Source organism: Ascaphus truei, chromosome 17, assembly GCF_040206685.1.
Source record: "Ascaphus truei isolate aAscTru1 chromosome 17, aAscTru1.hap1, whole genome shotgun sequence".
In the NCBI taxonomy this organism is placed as follows: domain Eukaryota; kingdom Metazoa; phylum Chordata; class Amphibia; order Anura; family Ascaphidae; genus Ascaphus; species Ascaphus truei.
In genome coordinates this window covers 17,577,030-17,594,879 of record NC_134499.1, presented here as the reverse complement: position 1 = coordinate 17,594,879, position 17,850 = coordinate 17,577,030, and the positions used below count along the sequence as shown (strand labels likewise).

General features: G+C 49.2%; 1 protein-coding gene across 1 annotated transcript; it reads left to right on the top strand.

Moving 5' to 3' along the window:
- The first annotated feature begins 9,594 nt into the window (after window positions 1-9,594).
- On the top strand, window positions 9,595-17,225 carry LOC142468030 (transforming protein RhoA-like). Its single transcript, XM_075574095.1, has 5 exons — window positions 9,595-9,698; window positions 10,787-10,944; window positions 11,399-11,519; window positions 14,415-14,515; window positions 15,827-17,225. The coding sequence occupies exons 1-5, from the start codon at window positions 9,623-9,625 to the stop codon at window positions 15,998-16,000; spliced, it is 630 nt and encodes a 209-aa protein (XP_075430210.1). The 5' UTR covers window positions 9,595-9,622; the 3' UTR covers window positions 16,001-17,225.
- The last annotated feature ends 625 nt before the right edge of the window (window positions 17,226-17,850 follow it).

Below are 17,850 nucleotides of genomic sequence, written 5' to 3'. Positions count from 1 at the left end.
TGTGTTGGAGAGAGTGTTACAGGAAGGTGTGTGTTGGAGAGAGTGTTACAGGACGGTATGTGTTGGAGAGAGTGTTACAGGATGGTATGTGTTGGAGAGAGTGTTTCAGGAAGGTGTGATGGAGAGTGTTACAGGAAGGTGTGTGTTGGAGAGAGTGTTACAGGACTGTATGTGTTGGAGAGTGTTACAGGACGGGATGTGTTGGAGAGAGTGTTACAGGAAGGTGTGTGTTGGAGAGTGTTACAGGAAGTATGTGTTGGAGAGAGTGTTACAGGAAGGTGTGTGTTGGAGAGTGTTACAGGACGGTATGTGTTGGAGAGAGTGTTACAGGAAAGTATGTGTTGGAGAGAGTATTACAGGAAGGTGTGTGTTGGAGAGAGTGTTACAGGAAAGTATGTGTTGGAGAGAGTATTACAGGAAGGTGTGTGTTGGAGAGTGTTACAGGACGGTATGTGCTGGAGAGAGTGTTACAGGATGGTATGTGCTGGAGAGAGTGTTACAGGACGGTGTGTGTTGGAGAGAGTGTTACAGGACGGTGTGTGTTGGAGAGAGTGTTTCAGGAAGGTGTGATGGAGAGTGTTACAGGAAGGTGTGTGTTGGAGAGTGTTACAGGACGGTATGTGTTGGAGAGTGTTACAGGAAGGTATGTGTTGGAGAGAGTGTTACAGGACGGTATGTGTTGGAGAGAGTGTTACAGGAAGGTGTGTGTTGGAGAGAGTGTTACAGGAAAGTATGTGTTGGAGAGAGTGTTACAGGAAGGTATGTGTTGGAGAGAGTGTTACAGGAAGGTGTGTGTTGGAGAGAGTGTTACAGGACGGGATGTGTTGGAGAGAGTGTTACAGGAAGGTGTGTGTTGGAGAGAGTGTTACAGGAAGGTATGTGTTAGAGAGTGTTACAGGACGGTATGTGTTGGAGAGAGTGTTACAGGAAGGTGTGTGTTGGAGAGAGTGTTACAGGAAGGTGTGTGTTGGAGAGAGTGTTACAGGAAGGTGTGTGTTGGAGAGAGTGTTACAGGAAGGTGTGTGTTGGAGAGAGTGTTACAGGACGGTGTGTGTTGGAGAGAGTGTTACAGGAAGGTATGTGTTGGAGAGAGTGTTACAGGAAGGTATGTGTTGGAGAGAGTGTTACATGAAGGTATGTGTTGGAGAGAGTGTTACAGGACGGTGTGTGTTGGAGAGAGTGTTACAGGACGGTGTGTGTTGGAGAGAGTGTTACAGGAAGGTGTGTGTTGGAGAGAGTGTTACAGGAAGGTATGTGTTGGAGAGAGTGTTACAGGAAGGTGTGTGTTGGAGAGAGTGTTACAGGACGGTATGTGTTGGAGAGAGTGTTACATGACGGGATGTGGATGAGAGAGTGTTACAGGACGGTATGTGTTGGAGAGAGTGTTACAGGACGGGATGTGTTGGAGAGAGTGTTACAGGACGGTGTATGTTGGAGAGAGTGTTACAGGAAGGTGTGTGTTGGAGAGAGTGTTACAGGACGGTGTGTGTTGGAGAGAGTGTTACAGGACGGTATGTGTTGGAGAGAGTGTTACAGGACGGTATGTGTTGGAGAGAGTGTTACAGGAAGGTGTGTGTTGGAGAGAGTGTTTCAGGAAGGTGTGATGGAGAGTGTTACAGGAAGGTGTGTGTTGGAGATAGTGTTACAGGACGGTGTGTGTTGGAGAGAATGTTACAGGAAGGTGTGTGCTGGAGAGAGTGTTACAGGACGGTGTGTGCTGGAGAGTGTTACAGGAAGGTATGTGTTGGAGAGTGTTACAGGAAGGTATGTGTTGGAGAGAGTGTTACAGGACGGTGTGTGCTGGAGAGTGTTACAGGAAGGTATGTGTTGGAGAGAGTGTTACAGGAAGGTATGTGTTGGAGAGTGTTACAGGACGGTATGTGTTGGAGAGAGTGTTACAGGACGGTATGTGTTGGAGAGAGTGTTACAGGGCGGTATGTGTTGGAGAGAGTGTTACAGGACGGTATGTGTTGGAGAGTGTTACAGGAATGTGTGTTGGAGAGAGTGTTACAGGACGGTAAGTGTTGGAGAGAGTGTTACAGGACGGTACTTGTTGGAGAGTGTTACAGGAAGGTGTGTGTTGGAGAGTGTTACAGGACGGTATGTGTTGGAGAGAGTGTTACAGGACGGTATGTGTTGGAGAGAGTGTTACAGGATGGTATGTGTTGGAGAGAGTGTTTCAGGAAGGTGTGATGGAGAGTGTTACAGGAAGGTGTGTGTTGGAGAGTGTTACAGGACGGTATGTGCTGGAGAGAGTGTTACAGGAAGGTATGTGTTGGAGAGAGTGTTACAGGAAAGTATGTGTTGGAGAGAGTATTTCAGGAAGTGTGTGTTGGAGAGAGTGTTACAGGACGGTGTGAGTTGGAGAGAGTGTTACAGGATGGTATGTGTTGGAGAGAGTGTTACAGGATGGTATGTGCTGGAGAGAGTGTTACAGGAAGGTATGTGTTGGAGAGTGTTACAGGACGGTGTGTGTTGGAGAGAGTGTTACAGGACGGTATGTGTTGGAGTGAGTGTTTCAGGAAGGTGTGATGGAGAGTGTTACAGGAAGGTGTGTGTTGGAGAGTGTTACAGGACGAAATGTGTTGGAGAGAGTGTTACAGGAAGGTATGTGTTGGAGAGAGTGTTACAGGACGGTATGTGTTGGAGAGAGTGTTACAGGAAGGTGTGTGTTGGAGAGAGTGTTACAGGAAAGTATGTATTGGAGAGAGTGTTACAGGAAGGTATGTGTTGGAGAGAGTGTTACAGGAAGGTGTGTGTTGGAGAGAGTGTTACAGGACGGGATGTGTTGGAGAGAGTGTTACAGGAAGGTGTGTGTTGGAGAGAGTGTTACAGGAAGGTGTGTGTTGGAGAGAGTGTTACAGGAAGGTGTGTGTTGGAGAGAGTGTTACAGGAAGGTGTGTGTTGGAGAGAGTGTTACAGGAAGGTATGTGTTGGAGAGAGTGTTACAGGAAGGTGTGTGTTGGAGAGAGTGTTACAGGACGGGGTGTGTTGGAGAGAGTGTTACAGGAAGGTGTGTGTTGGAGAGAGTGTTACAGGAAGGTATGTGTTGGAGAGAGTGTTATAGGAAGGTGTGTGTTGGAGAGAGTGTTACAGGATGGTATGTGTTGGAGAGAGTGTTACAGGAAGGTGTGTGTTGGAGAGAGTGTTACAGGAAGGTGTGTGTTGGAGAGAGTTACAGGAAGGTGTGTGTTGGAGAGAGTGTTACAGGAAGGTGTGTTTTGGAGAGAGTGTTACAGGAAGGTGTGTGTTGGAGAGTGTTACAGGACAGTGTGTGTTGGAGAGAGTGTTACAGGACGGGATGTGTTGGAGAGAGTGTTACAGGAAGGTGTGTGTTGGAGAGAGTGTTACAGGAAGGTATGTGTTGGAGAGTGTTACAGGAAGGTGTGTGTTGGAGAGAGTGTTACAGGAAGGTGTGTGTTGGAGAGAGTGTTACAGGACGGTATGTGTTGGAGAGTGTTACAAGAAGGTGTGTGTTGGAGAGAGTGTTACAGGAAGGTGTGTGTTGGAGAGAGTGTTACAGGAAGGTGTGTGTTGGAGAGAGTGTTACAGGAAGGTGTGTGTTGGAGAGAGTGTTACAGGAAGGTATGTGTTGGAGAGTGTTACAGGAAGGTGTGTGTTGGAGTGTTACAGGAAGGTGTGTGTTGGAGTGTTACAGGAAGGTGTGTGTTGGAGAGTGTTACAGGAAGGTGTGTGTTGGAGTGTTACAGAAAGGTGTGTGTTGGAGAGAGTGTTACAGGAAGATGTGTGTTGGAGAGAGTGTTACAGGAAGGTGTGTGTTGGAGAGAGTGTTACAGGATGGTATGTGTTGGAGAGAGTGTTACAGGAAGGTGTGTGTTGGAGAGAGTGTTACAGGAAGGTGTGTGTTGGAGAGAGTGTTACAGGAAGGTGTGTGTTGGAGAGTGTTACAGGAAGGTGTGTGTTGGAGAGAGTGTTACAGGACGGTATGTGTTGGAGAGAGTGTTACAGGAAGGTGTGTGTTGGAGAGTGTTACAGGACGGTGTGTGTTGGAGAGAGTGTTACAGGACGGTATGTGTTGGAGAGAGTGTTACAGGAAGGTGTGTGTTGGAGAGAGTGTTACAGGAAGGTGTGTGTTGGAGAGAGTGTTACAGGAAGGTGTGTGTTGGAGAGAGTGTTACAGGAAGGTGTGTGTTGGAGAGAGTGTTACAGGACGGTATGTGTTGGAGAGTGTTACAGGAAGGTGTGTGTTGGAGAGAGTGTTACAGGAAGGTGTGTGTTGGAGAGAGTGTTACAGGAAGGTGTGTGTTGGAGAGAGTGTTACAGGACGGTGTGTGTTGGAGAGAGTGTTACAGGACGGTATGTGTTGGAGAGAGTGTTACAGGAAGTTATGTGTTGGAGAGTGTTACAGGAAGGTGTGTGTTGGAGAGAGTGTTACAGGACGGTATGTGTTGGAGAGAGTGTTACAGGACGGTGTGTGTTGGAGAGAGTGTTACAGGACGGTATGTGTTGGAGAGAGTGTTACAGGACGGTATGTGTTGGAGAGAGTGTTACAGGAAGGTATGTGTTGGAGAGAGTGTTAGAGGAAGGTGTGTGTTGGAGTGTGTTACAGGAAGGTGTGTGTTGGAGAGTGTTACAGGAAGGTATGTGTTGGAGAGAATGTTACAGGAAGGTATGTGTTGGAGACAGTGTTACAGGAAGGTATGTTTTGGAGAGAGTGTTACAGGAAGGTGTGTGTTGGAGAGAGTGTTACAGGAAGGTATGTGTTGGAGAGTGTTACAGGAAGGTATGTGTTGGCGAGTGTTACAGGAAGGTGTGTGTTGGAGTGTTACAGGAAGGTGTGTGTTGGAGAGTGTTACAGGAAGGTGTGTGTTGGAGTGTTACAGGAAGGTGTGTGTTGGAGAGAGTGTTACAGGAAGATGTGTGTTGGAGAGAGTGTTACAGGACGGTGTGTGTTGGAGAGAGTGTTACAGGACGGTATGTGTTGGAGAGAGTGTTACAGGAAGGTGTGTGTTGGAGAGTGTTCCAGGACGGTATGTGTTGGAGAGAGTGTTACAGGAAGGTGTGTGTTGGAGAGAGTGTTACAGGAAGGTATGTGTTGGAGAGTGTTACAGGAAGGTGTGTGTTGGAGTGTTACAGGAAAGTGTGTGATGGAGAGTGTTAAAGGAAGGTGTGTGTTGGAGTGTTACAGGAAGGTGTGTGTTGGAGAGTGTTACAGGAATATGTGTGTTGGAGAGAGTGTTACAGGACGGTGTGTGTTGGAGAGAGTGTTACAGGACGGTATGTGTTGGAGAGAGTGTTACAGGAAGGTGTGTGTTAGAGAGAGTGTTACAGGAAGGTATGTGTTGGAGAGAGTGTTACAGGATGGTGTGTGTTGGAGAGGGTGTTACAGGAAGGTGTGTGTTGGAGAGAGTGTTACAGGACGGCGTGTGTTGGAGAGAGTGTTACAGGACGGTATGTGTTGGAGAGAGTGTTACAGGAAGGTATGTGTTGGAGAGAGTGTTACAGGAAGGTATGTGTTGGAGAGAGTGTTACAGGAAGGTGTGTGTTGGAGAGAGTGTTACAGGACGGGATGTGTTGGAGAGAGTGTTACAGGAAGGTGTGTGTTGGAGAGAGTGTTACAGGAAGGTATGTGTTGGAGAGAGTGTTACAGGAAGGTGTGTGTTGGAGAGAATGTTACAGGAAGGTATGTGTTGGAGAGTGTGTTACAGGAAGGTGTGTGTTGGAGAGAGTGTTACAGGAAGGAATGTGTTGGCGAGTGTTACAGGAAGGTGTGTGTTGGAGTGTTACAGGAAGGTGTGTGTTGGAGTGTTACAGGAAGGTGTGTGTTGGAGAGTGTTACAGGAAGGTGTGTGTTGGAGTGTTACAGAAAGGTGTGTGTTGGAGAGAGTGTTACAGGAAGATGTGTGTTGGAGAGAGTGTTACAGGACGGTATGTGTTGGAGAGAGTGTTACAGGAAGGTGTGTGTTGGAGAGTGTTCCAGGACGGTATGTGTTGGAGAGAGTGTTACAGGAAGGTGTGTGTTGGAGTGTTACAGAAAGGTGTGTGTTGGAGAGAGTGTTACAGGAAGATGTGTGTTGGAGAGTGTTACAGGACGGTATGTGTTGGAGAGAGTGTTACAGGAAGGTGTGTGTTGGAGAGTGTTACAGGACGGTATGTGTTGGAGTGTTACAGGAAGGTGTGTGTTGGAGAGAGTGTTACAGGAAGGTGTGTGTTGGAGAGAGTGTTACAGGAAGGTATGTGTTGGAGAGTGTTACAGGAAGGTGTGTGTTGGAGTGTTACAGGAAGGTGTGTGTTGGAGAGTGTTACAGGAAGGTGTGTGTTGGAGTGTTACAGAAAGGTGTGTGTTGGAGAGAGTGTTACAGGAAGATGTGTGTTGGAGAGAGTGTTACAGGACGGTATGTGTTGGAGAGAGTGTAACAGGAAGGTGTGTGTTGGAGAGTGTTACAGGACGGTATGTGTTGGAGTGTTACAGGAAGGTGTGTGTTGGAGAGAGTGTTACAGGAAGGTGTGTGTTGGAGAGAGTGTTACAGGAAGGTATGTGTTGGAGAGTGTTACAGGAAGGTGTGTGTTGGAGTGTTACAGGAAGGTGTGTGTTGGAGAGTGTTACAGGAATATGTGTGTTGGAGAGAGTGTTACAGGACGGTGTGTGTTGGAGAGAGTGTTACAGGACGGTATGTGTTGGAGAGAGTGTTACAGGAAGGTGTGTGTTGGAGAGTGTTACAGGAAGGTGTGTGTTGGAGAGAGTGTTACAGGAAGGTGTGTGTTGGAGAGAGTGTTACAGGAATATGTGTGTTGGAGAGAGTGTTACAGGACGGCGTGTGTTGGAGAGTGTTACAGGAAGGTGTGTGTTGGAGAGTGTTACAGGAAGGTATGTGTTGGAGAGAGTGTTACAGGAAGGTATGTGTTGGAGAGAGTGTTACAGGAAGGTTTGTGTTGGAGAGAGTGTTACAGGAAGGTGTGTGTTGGAGAGAGTGTTACAGGAAGGAATGTGTTGGCGAGTGTTACAGGAAGGTGTGTGTTGGAGAGAATGTTACAGGAAGGTATGTGTTGGAGAGTGTGTTACAGGAAGGTGTGTGTTGGAGAGAGTGTTACAGGAAGGAATGTGTTGGCGAGTGTTACAGGAAGGTGTGTGTTGGAGTGTTACAGGAAGGTGTGTGTTGGAGTGTTACAGGAAGGTGTGTGTTGGAGAGTGTTACAGGAAGGTGTGTGTTGGAGTGTTACAGAAAGGTGTGTGTTGGAGAGAGTGTTACAGGAAGATGTGTGTTGGAGAGAGTGTTACAGGACGGTATGTGTTGGAGAGAGTGTTACAGGAAGGTGTGTGTTGGAGAGTGTTCCAGGACGGTATGTGTTGGAGAGAGTGTTACAGGAAGGTGTGTGTTGGAGTGTTACAGAAAGGTGTGTGTTGGAGAGAGTGTTACAGGAAGATGTGTGTTGGAGAGAGTGTTACAGGACGGTATGTGTTGGAGAGAGTGTTACAGGAAGGTGTGTGTTGGAGAGTGTTACAGGACGGTATGTGTTGGAGTGTTACAGGAAGGTGTGTGTTGGAGAGAGTGTTACAGGAAGGTGTGTGTTGGAGAGAGTGTTACAGGAAGGTATGTGTTGGAGAGTGTTACAGGAAGGTGTGTGTTGGAGTGTTACAGGAAGGTGTGTGTTGGAGAGTGTTACAGGAAGGTGTGTGTTGGAGTGTTACAGAAAGGTGTGTGTTGGAGAGAGTGTTACAGGAAGATGTGTGTTGGAGAGAGTGTTACAGGACGGTATGTGTTGGAGAGAGTGTTACAGGAAGGTGTGTGTTGGAGAGTGTTACAGGACGGTATGTGTTGGAGTGTTACAGGAAGGTGTGTGTTGGAGAGAGTGTTACAGGAAGGTGTGTGTTGGAGAGAGTGTTACAGGAAGGTATGTGTTGGAGAGTGTTACAGGAAGGTGTGTGTTGGAGTGTTACAGGAAGGTGTGTGTTGGAGAGTGTTACAGGAATATGTGTGTTGGAGAGAGTGTTACAGGACGGTGTGTGTTGGAGAGAGTGTTACAGGACGGTATGTGTTGGAGAGAGTGTTACAGGAAGGTGTGTGTTGGAGAGTGTTACAGGAAGGTGTGTGTTGGAGAGAGTGTTACAGGAAGGTGTGTGTTGGAGAGAGTGTTACAGGAATATGTGTGTTGGAGAGAGTGTTACAGGACGGCGTGTGTTGGAGAGTGTTACAGGAAGGTGTGTGTTGGAGAGTGTTACAGGAAGGTATGTGTTGGAGAGAGTGTTACAGGAAGGTATGTGTTGGAGAGAGTGTTACAGGAAGGTTTGTGTTGGAGAGAGTGTTACAGGACGGGATGTGTTGGAGAGTGTTACAGGAAGATGTGTGTTGGAGAGAGTGTTACAGGAAGGTATGTGTTGGAGAGAGTGTTACAGGAAGGTGTGTGTTGGAGAGAATGTTACAGGAAGGTGTGTGTTGGAGAGAGTGTTACAGGAAGGTGTGTGTTGGAGAGAGTGTTACAGGAAGGTGTGTGTTGGAGAAAGTGTTACAGGACGGTGTGTGTTGGAGAGAGTGTTACAGGAAGGTGTGTGTTGGAGAGAGTGTTACAGGAAGGTGTGTGATGGAGAGAGTGTTACAGGAAGGTGTGTGTTGGAGAGAGTGTTACAGGACGGTATGTGTTGGAGAGAGTGTTACAGGAAGGTGTGTGTTGGAGAGAGTCTTACAGGAAGGTATGTGTTGGAGAGAGTGTTACAGGAAGGTATGTGTTGGAGAGAGTGTTACAGGAAGGTGTGTGTTGGAGAGAGTGTTACAGGACGGGATGTGTTGGAGAGAGTGTTACAGGAAGGTGTGTGTTGGAGAGAGTGTTACAGGAAGGTATGTGTTGGAGAGAGTGTTACAGGAAGGTGTGTGTTGGAGAGAATGTTACAGGAAGGTGTGTGTTGGAGAGAGTGTTACAGGAAGGTGTGTGTTGGAGAGTGTTACAGGAAGGTGTGTGTTGGAGAGAGTGTTACAGGAAGGTGTGTGTTGGAGAGAGTGTTACAGGAAGGTGTGTGTTGGAGAGTGTTACAGGAAGGTGTGTGTTGAAGAGAGTGTTACAGGACGGTATGTGTTGGAGAGAGTGTTACAGGAAGGTGTGTGTTGGAGAGAGTGTTACAGGAAGGTATGTGTTGGAGAGAGTGTTACAGGAAGGTATGTGTTGGAGAGAGTGTTACAGGAAGGTGTGTGTTGGAGAGAGTGTTACAGGACGGGATGTGTTGGAGAGAGTGTTACAGGAAGGTGTGTGTTGGAGAGAATGTTACAGGAAGGTGTGTGTTGGAGAGTGTTACAGGAAGGTGTGTGTTGGAGAGAATGTTACAGGAAGGTGTGTGTTGGAGAGAGTGTTACAGGAAGGTGTGTGTTGGAGAGAGTGTTACAGGAAGGTGTGTGTTGGAGAGAGTGTTACAGGAAGGTGTGTGTTGGAGAGAGTGTTACAGGAAGGTATGTGTTGGAGAGAGTGTTACAGGAAGGTATGAATTGAAAGTATGAATTGAACTTGCAATGCGATCATTATGTGCCTGGTCTGCGCATGCGCGCTCAATATAACCTCCTGATGGGCGTTTGTGACGGCGTGGTGAACTGTTCAGCGCATGCGTATATTGCCGAGATGTGTTGCTTGTCCGGAGGCTGCGCATGCGCGCTGAATATTATGTCCTGATGGGCGTATGTCCTCCGCATTCGCGGTGTTGTTGCGCATGCGTGCATTGCCGTACTACTCGGGGTATGTGCGGTCGGTTCTACGCATGCGTACACTGGCGTTCTTTTCAGGGCATGCGCGGCCATTAGAAGCGCAGTCTGCGCATGCGCTGATAGTAACTGCTACTATGTTCCAACGAGAGGCAAAGATTACGGGAATGGACCCGGTTTATGTAATTACTGAGAAGTTTGCATTAGTCTGTTCGTAAGGGGCAAGCAAAGCAGTGCTGGCGTACTGTGAAGGCCCCTCTGGCAGGGAGATGGGGTGAGGGGCTGTCCTGTGCAGACCCCTCTGGCAGGGAGATGGGGTGAGGGGCTGTCCTGTGCAGACCCCTCTGGCAGGGAGATGGGTGAGGGGCTGTCCTGTGCAGGCGCCTCTGTCATGGAGATGGGGTGAGGGGCTGTCCTGTGCAGGCGCCTCTGTCATGGAGATGGGGTGAGGGGCTGTCCTGTGCAGGCCGATGGGGTGAGGGGCTGCTGTCCTGTCCAGGCCCCTCTGGCAGGGAGATGGGTGAGGGGCTGTCCTGTCCCCTCTATTTATTTATTTATAAAATGTTACCAGGAAGTAATACATTGAGAGTTCCACTCGTATTCAAGTATGTCCTGGGCATAGAATTAAGATAACAAATAATACATGTTTACAAATACACTTACATAAGTGAAAAGGGTTATACATTATATACAAGACATAGCATGCACAGTTAGATATAATATATATTATAGGCGTATGTAACAGTTACAGACCAAATTAATAAAATGTGAGACAGTTTTAGTCTGGCAGGGAGATGGGGGGAGGGGCTGTCCTGTCTAGGCCCCTCTGGAAGGGAGATGGGATGAGGGGCTGTCCTGTGCAGGCCCCTCTGGCAGGGAGGTGGGGTAAGGGGCTGTCCTGTGCAGACCCCTCTGGCAGGGAGATGGGGTGAGGGGCTGTCCTGTCTAGGCCCCTCTGGCAGGGAGATGGGGTGAGGGGCTGTCCTGTGCAGTTCCCTCTGGCAGGGAGATGGGGTGAGGGGCTGTCCTGTCCAGGCCCCTCTGGCAGGGAGATGGGGTGAGGGGCTGTCCTGTGCAGGCCCCTCTGGCAGGGAGATGGGTGAGGGGCTGTCCTGTGTGTGACATCTCCTGTTCTTTTGCAGACCTAACAGCCATTCGGAAGAAACTTGTGATTGTGGGAGATGAAGCGTGCGGAAAGACCTGCCTCCTAATCGTGTTCAGCAAGGACGAGTTCCCGGAAGTTTATGTCCCAACCGTATTTGAGAACTATGTAGCGGACATTGAAGTGGATAACAGACAGGTAGGAACCCGGGCGTCGGAGCACGTAGGCGGTTACCAGGTTACTGGGCACGTCGAGGTCCATCTGAAGGGTGCAATGTGTCGGAGCCTTGTGCATTATTACAGCGGTGCGCGGGATGTTTCTGGGTGGGCGCGGGGGGTTGCAGATGCCCCGCACTCTTCCCCGAGGCATTTAAATCTAACATTTAAATTTAAAACCGCACGAAATCTCTGCAACCTCAACTTACCGGGATTCAGACGGCTTCTGGTCAAGTCGTCATGACAACACGTCGTCATGGAAACACGCATCAAATGGCGCTGCGGGGTCACGTGACACTCGGCGTCATTTGACGCCAGGTCACTGGGGAGAGGAGGCGTGAGCTCTGAAGCCAGCACACTGGGGGCGCAACAAAAAAAACTTTGCACCCACCTGCATTATTATATATGGACGCCTCTTTTCCTTTCTCTGCCACTAGGTGGAGCTGGCCTTGTGGGACACAGCTGGACAGGAAGATTACGACCCGGTGCGGACTCTTGCCTATCCGGACACCGACGTTATATTAATGTGCTTTTCCATCGATAACCCGGACAGTTTAGGTAGGAAAGATCGATTGAATCGCTGACACATCACTGCACTTGAACGCTCTCCATCCGATCAGTACTTGGTTATGTTAATGTAGGCATATAAAATACTAGAGTACAATCTCCTTCAGTTGAAGAACAAACAGCGGCTCTCCAGAAGATACTTTTTGAGATAGACCTCTGGAGAGCCGCTGTTTATTCTTCAGCTGAAGGAGATTTTACTCTAATATTGATAGCGCCCTTACCGGTGATGGACGTGCACCCGAGGCATTTGTGCTGGAGTCCAGTGAGGGCACCTTTTCTCCAAGCTTGAATATGAAATACTTCAGCATGTGTTGCAGTGAAAGGGTTAACCTGTTCCCCTTGTCCCTGAGCACATTTCTCTCCTAGATTTGCCGTCTTTCCTTAAACAGTCGCTGTATCTGCATTTATTCTCCGACCCTGTGTTGTCGCTGACGTTACTGTGTGTGAGATACCCTCTGTCTCACTATCATGTGTGTGATTGAGCTCCGTCCCTCTCTCCTGTACACAGACACTGATGTTAGTGTGTGAGATCTCCTCCGTCCCTCTCTCCTGTGCACAGACACTGATTTTAGTGTGTGAGATCTCCTCCGTCCCTCTCTCCTGTGCACAGACACTGATGTTAGTGTGTGAGATCTCCTCCGTCCCTCTCTCCTGTACACAGACACTGATGTTAGTGTGTGAGATCTCCTCCGTCCCTCTCCTGTGCACAGACACTGATGTTAGTGTGTGAGATCTCCTCCGTCCCTCTCCTGTGCACAGACACTGATGTTAGTGTGTGAGATCTCCTCCGTCCCTCTCTCCTGTGCACAGACACTGATGTTAGTGTGTGAGATATCCTCCGTCCCTCTCTCCTGTGCACAGACACTGATGTTAGTGTGTGAGATCTCCTCCGTCCCTCTCTCCTGTGCACAGACACTGATGTTAGTGTGTGAGATATCCTCCGTCCCTCTCTCCTGTGCATAGACACTGATGTTAGTGTGTGAGATCTCCTCCGTCCCTCTCTCCTGTGCACAGACACTGATTTTAGTGTGTGAGATCTCCTCCGTCCCTCTCTCCTGTGCACAGACACTGATGTTAGTGTGTGAGATCTCCTCCGTCCCTCTCTCCTGTACACAGACACTGATGTTAGTGTGTGAGATCTCCTCCGTCCCTCTCCTGTGCACAGACACTGATGTTAGTGTGTGAGATCTCCTCCGTCCCTCTCCTGTGCACAGACACTGATGTTAGTGTGTGAGATCTCCTCCGTCCCTCTCTCCTGTGCACAGACACTGATGTTAGTGTGTGAGATATCCTCCGTCCCTCTCTCCTGTGCACAGACACTGATGTTAGTGTGTGAGATCTCCTCTGTCCCTCTCTCCTGTGCACAGACACTGATGTTAGTGTGTGAGATCTCCTCTGTCCCTCTCTCCTGTGCACAGACACTGATGTTAGTGTGTGTGATCTCCTCCGTCCCTCTCTCCTGTGCACAGACACTGATGTTAGTGTGTGTGAGATCTCCTCCGCCCCTCTCTCCTGTGCACAGACACTGATGTTAGTGTGTGAGATCTCCTCCGTCCCTCTCTCCTGTGCAGACACTGATGTTAGTGTATGAGATCTCCTCCGTCCCTCTCTCCTGTGCACAGACACTGATGTTAGTGTGTGAGATCTGCTCCGTCCCTCTCTCCTGTGCAGACACTGATGTTAGTGTGTGTGAGATCTCCTCCGTCCCTCTCTCCTGTGCACAGACACTGATGTTAGTGTGTGAGATCTCCGTCCCTCTCTCCTGTGCACAGACACTGATGTTAGTGTGTGTGAGATCTCCTCCGTCCCTCTCTCCTGTGCACAGACGCTGATGTTAGTGTGTGTGATCTCCTCCGTCCCTCTCTCCTGTGCACAGACACTGATGTTAGTGTGTGTGAGATCTCCTCCGCCCCTCTCTCCTGTGCACAGACACTGATGTTAGTGTGTGAGATCTCCTCCGTCCCTCTCTCCTGTGCAGACACTGATGTTAGTGTATGAGATCTCCTCCGTCCCTCTCTCCTGTGCACAGACACTGATGTTAGTGTGTGAGATCTGCTCCGTCCCTCTCTCCTGTGCAGACACTGATGTTAGTGTGTGTGAGATCTCCTCCGTCCCTCTCTCCTGTGCACAGACACTGATGTTAGTGTGTGAGATCTCCGTCCCTCTCTCCTGTGCACAGACACTGATGTTAGTGTGTGTGAGATCTCCTCCGTCCCTCTCTCCTGTGCACAGACGCTGATGTTAGTGTGTGTGATCTCCTCCGTCCCTCTCTCCTGTGCACAGACACTGATGTTAGTGTGTGTGAGATCTCCTCCGTCCCTCTCTCCTGTGCACAGACACTGATGTTAGTGTGTGAGATCTCCTCCGTCCCTCTCTCCTGTGCACAGACACTGATGTTAGTGTATGAGATCTCCTCCGTCCCTCTCTCCTGTGCACAGACACTGATGTTAGTGTGTGTGAGATCTCCTCCGTCCCTCTCTCCTGTGCACAGACACTGATGTTAGTGTGTGAGATCTCCTCCGTCCCTCTCTCCTGTGCACAGACACTGATGTTAGTGTGTGTGAGATCTCCTCTGTCCCTCTCTCCTGTGCACAGACACTGATGTTAGTGTGTGTGAGATCTCCTCCGTCCCTCTCTCCTGTGCACAGACACTGATGTTAGTGTGTGAGATCTCCTCCGTCCCTCTCTCCTGTGCACAGACACTGATGTTAGTGTGTGTGAGATCTCCTCCGTCCCTCTCTCCTGTGCACAGACACTGATGTTAGTGTGTGAGATCTCCTCCGTCCCTCTCTCCTGTGCACAGACACTGATGTTAGTGTGTGTGAGATCTCCTCCGTCCCTCTCTCCTGTGCACAGACACTGAGGATTGATTTCTTTTTGCGACAGGAAACATCATTGAGAAGTGGACCCCGGAGGTGAAACGTTTGTGCCCCAATGTACCGATCATCCTGGTGGGGAACAAGAAAGACCTGCGTAACGATGAGCAGGTCTGTACCCCTCCTGTGTTTCTCTTCTCCCTGCTTCCCAGGGTACGTACCTCTAAAGGTGCTGCTGCCGCTATCTCAATCCTGCAAGGCATGATATCGCAGCTTCCTATTGGCCTGTAAGACCTTTAAACGGCCATATTTAGTGCCCAGCCAGAGCGATTACCGGCAGTCACTTCAGTGGTAAGGATATCAGGAAGCAAGGGCTTACCAGAGCTGAAATGAACGTCTTTCTGGAGACCACCAGCTTCTTAACTGGGACAACAGCAAAATCTACACAAACCTGACACTTTAAAGGGAGCCGATCCATGGCCTACCAGTTCTCAAGTGACTGGTGACACAAAATGGCCAAAGTCTTTGGAGTCTCTGGCAGCCAATAGAAAGTTGCGTTGTCATCTGGGGTTATGTTGCAGACTTTTATTTGTGACCCCGCAGACATGGCACAAAAAGCTACATATCTCAGTACACAGGTTCCCCCGGGGGGGATTTCTTTTTAGTGTGGGCTCTGAATTAATGGGGGCCGCTTTTTATTAAAGAGGTGCTTCCTGTAACCTTGGCCCACCAGGCCCCTGTCAGAGTGGATATGGATATACGCTTCTCCTCAGCAGAGGCTGACGTCACAAAAGGGGCTGAACCTTTATAGCGGCAATTTGCTGTGTTCCACTTAAATATAGAGTCTCTCTCGCTATTCTCTGAGACTGGCAACATTCCCACTTCAGAGATACCAAGCCCTGAGCAGCAGGCCACCAGGGGCTGATTTAAAATGGCTGCAATAGATAAACTTCCAAACCACAGCAGCCGCACTGCAAACATCACGTTGTTACATTAAGATCCCCTCATTAAGGCTGAGCCCGTATGTAACCACAGAAGTTAGATTTAGAAGGGTTTGTCTTTAGTTGCTTTGGTTACATGTTTTCAGCGTGTTTATTACGTGTGCTTTACGTTTATTTAACCATTTGGCTGCCAGAGGGTCTGCAACACATTGCTCTGCACAGTTACTGGCGCCTCTGGTAGGGAAGGGGACTGTTTTAGACCTGTAATGTGTTTCCTATGTAAGTGCTGGTAGTTGGGAAATAAAATTGGACATACAGCGCTGCCGGGATGACGTCCCCTGCACCCAAACTTCAGTTCCTGAGAAAAGAGGCTCATACTGGGATTCAAACTGACCTCACCTCCTTCAAAGGCACTAACCCTTGCATTGCAATTCATTGTTCCTGTCGGTCTGTGATGTATTGGCTCGTAATGTAGTATCACACCGTTCTCCGGAGAGCCGCTCACCATGTTAATCGTTCTGCCGTTCTTTCCGTCCCGCAGGAGCTGGTGAAGCCGGAAGAAGGCCGGGACATGGCCAACCGGATCGGAGCCTTCGGGTACATGGAGTGCTCTGCGAAGATGAAGGACGGAGTGAGGGAAGTATTCGAGATGGCCACGCGGGCAACCCTGCAACCCAGGCGCGGATGGTGGAAATCCACGATCTGTTCCATCTAACGGATAACTGCCACGTAGCACACGACAAAAACCCATCCCCACACTCCTGGGGGAGCGCCGGGGGCGGGCCAGCGTGCGAAGAGGGGGGCCCCAGGGCTTCAGATAGTCATGAAAAATCCTTGAAGTGATGGTTATTAATCTTTAGTGTTCTTACCGGCCTTTATTTGTGTTTTTTGGTTTTCATTTATTCTGTAATGAGTTGAGGGAAAAAAAAATCATCTTGCTACCAGTATTTAAAATCTAACGTATTTTCCTTTGATATTGTGACGGTAAGGGCAGCCAGCCTCACGTAATGAAGGTGAAGTCCGGCTGGTTGTCCCTAAACCGTGTGTAAATGGCCACCTCTGTGAGGCTCATTCTGGCCTGAATGTTAAGTGTTTGGTGTAACCGCTTCCAGCAAAGAGCTTTATCACTGTGTGATAGCTGGAAGGGGGGAAACTGTGTGTCTTGGGGACTGGGTTTGTAAAAGCACTTTATTACGTGTGTTAGTGTGTTCCCCGCACAGTTAGCAAGTCCGCAATGTACTTTGGTGTTTCTAGTATTTCTCGGTGTGTGGAGCCAGTAATTCACTTATCTGGGCTACAGACAGAGAAATACCGGCTCGGGACAGAGCTTGGGAGTGGGTTAAGTACCTGGACAATGGTGAGTGGGGAAGGGCTGTGACTCAGGCCTGAGTCTTTTTTCTCCTAGACACTGAGGCGCCTCCAACCAGCGGGTATTGGGTTGGCCAGGGGAACCGTTGCTGGGTCTCAGCCCCGTAGGCACGATTCCCATTGGCCAGTTCGAATTTCCCACTCCGTAGTTCACACCCCGGTGAGCAGTCCAGAGTCCTTGGGCCAGCCCCCTTCTCTGATTGGTACAGCCGGACGAGTCCTTGTCCTCTGATTGGTGCACCATCATGATCTATGCTCCAATTGGTCAGTGGCCTTTGCTCCAACAAAAGATAGGCAACCGAGGGCTATGTAAGGGGAGTAGCCGGTCAGAGTACCATATGAGTTTTACAGATGGAACAGAGAGTGTGATGTCACGACTTGACAGAAATTCGAAAGTGCTATTTGTAGAATAGCACTGAGAATAAGCTGTGCAGGTCAAGCCTACTGAAGCAGACCCCTGCACCTAGTTGACCCTGGATTCTTTCCCCTCAGGCCCCAGGCAGTGAGCGTACTCTGTGATTGTGTGATTTGTATGTTTGCTGGATTGCCTGAATAAATTTTTGTTTATTCAACTATTGTGTTCTGTCTGGCGATCGTGATCCTGGTGGTAAAGGTGTTAAAAGTTCGGGGTCTCCCATGACAGATATATATTTCACTGTGTTAGCAGCACCTGACTAACGCTGACATTCCACTCCAACCCCAGCCCTGAAACTAATTGTGGTCACAATGTTCCCCAGCCATAATTAACAAAGGGCAGAGGGTTTACCCTTTAAAACAACATCCCATTGATAATAATTCCATCCATTTGGGGATTTTGTAGAGCAGGCCTACTCAACTTGAAAAGTTGGAAGGGCCGAATTGCTCCAAGGAAAACAGATTCCGGCCGCACGGGTAAAATCATATCTCCCCCAGCACCCTTCATCATCATCATTATACCAGACAGGGCAGTAGACTGTTTACCTGGGGCTCAGGGTGACAGTTTCCATTCCCCCCCAGTGTCGATGGCTTTTGCGAGACTCCCCCTCTATCTCTCATACCTCCCATCTCTCCCCCTCACCCACACACACAATACTCCCCCTCCACATCACACACAATACCCACCTGCACACCACCCACCCACATCTCGCATCACTCCTTCCCTGCACCTCACATCACCCTCTCACCCCTGCATCTCACAACACCCTCCCTCTACATCTC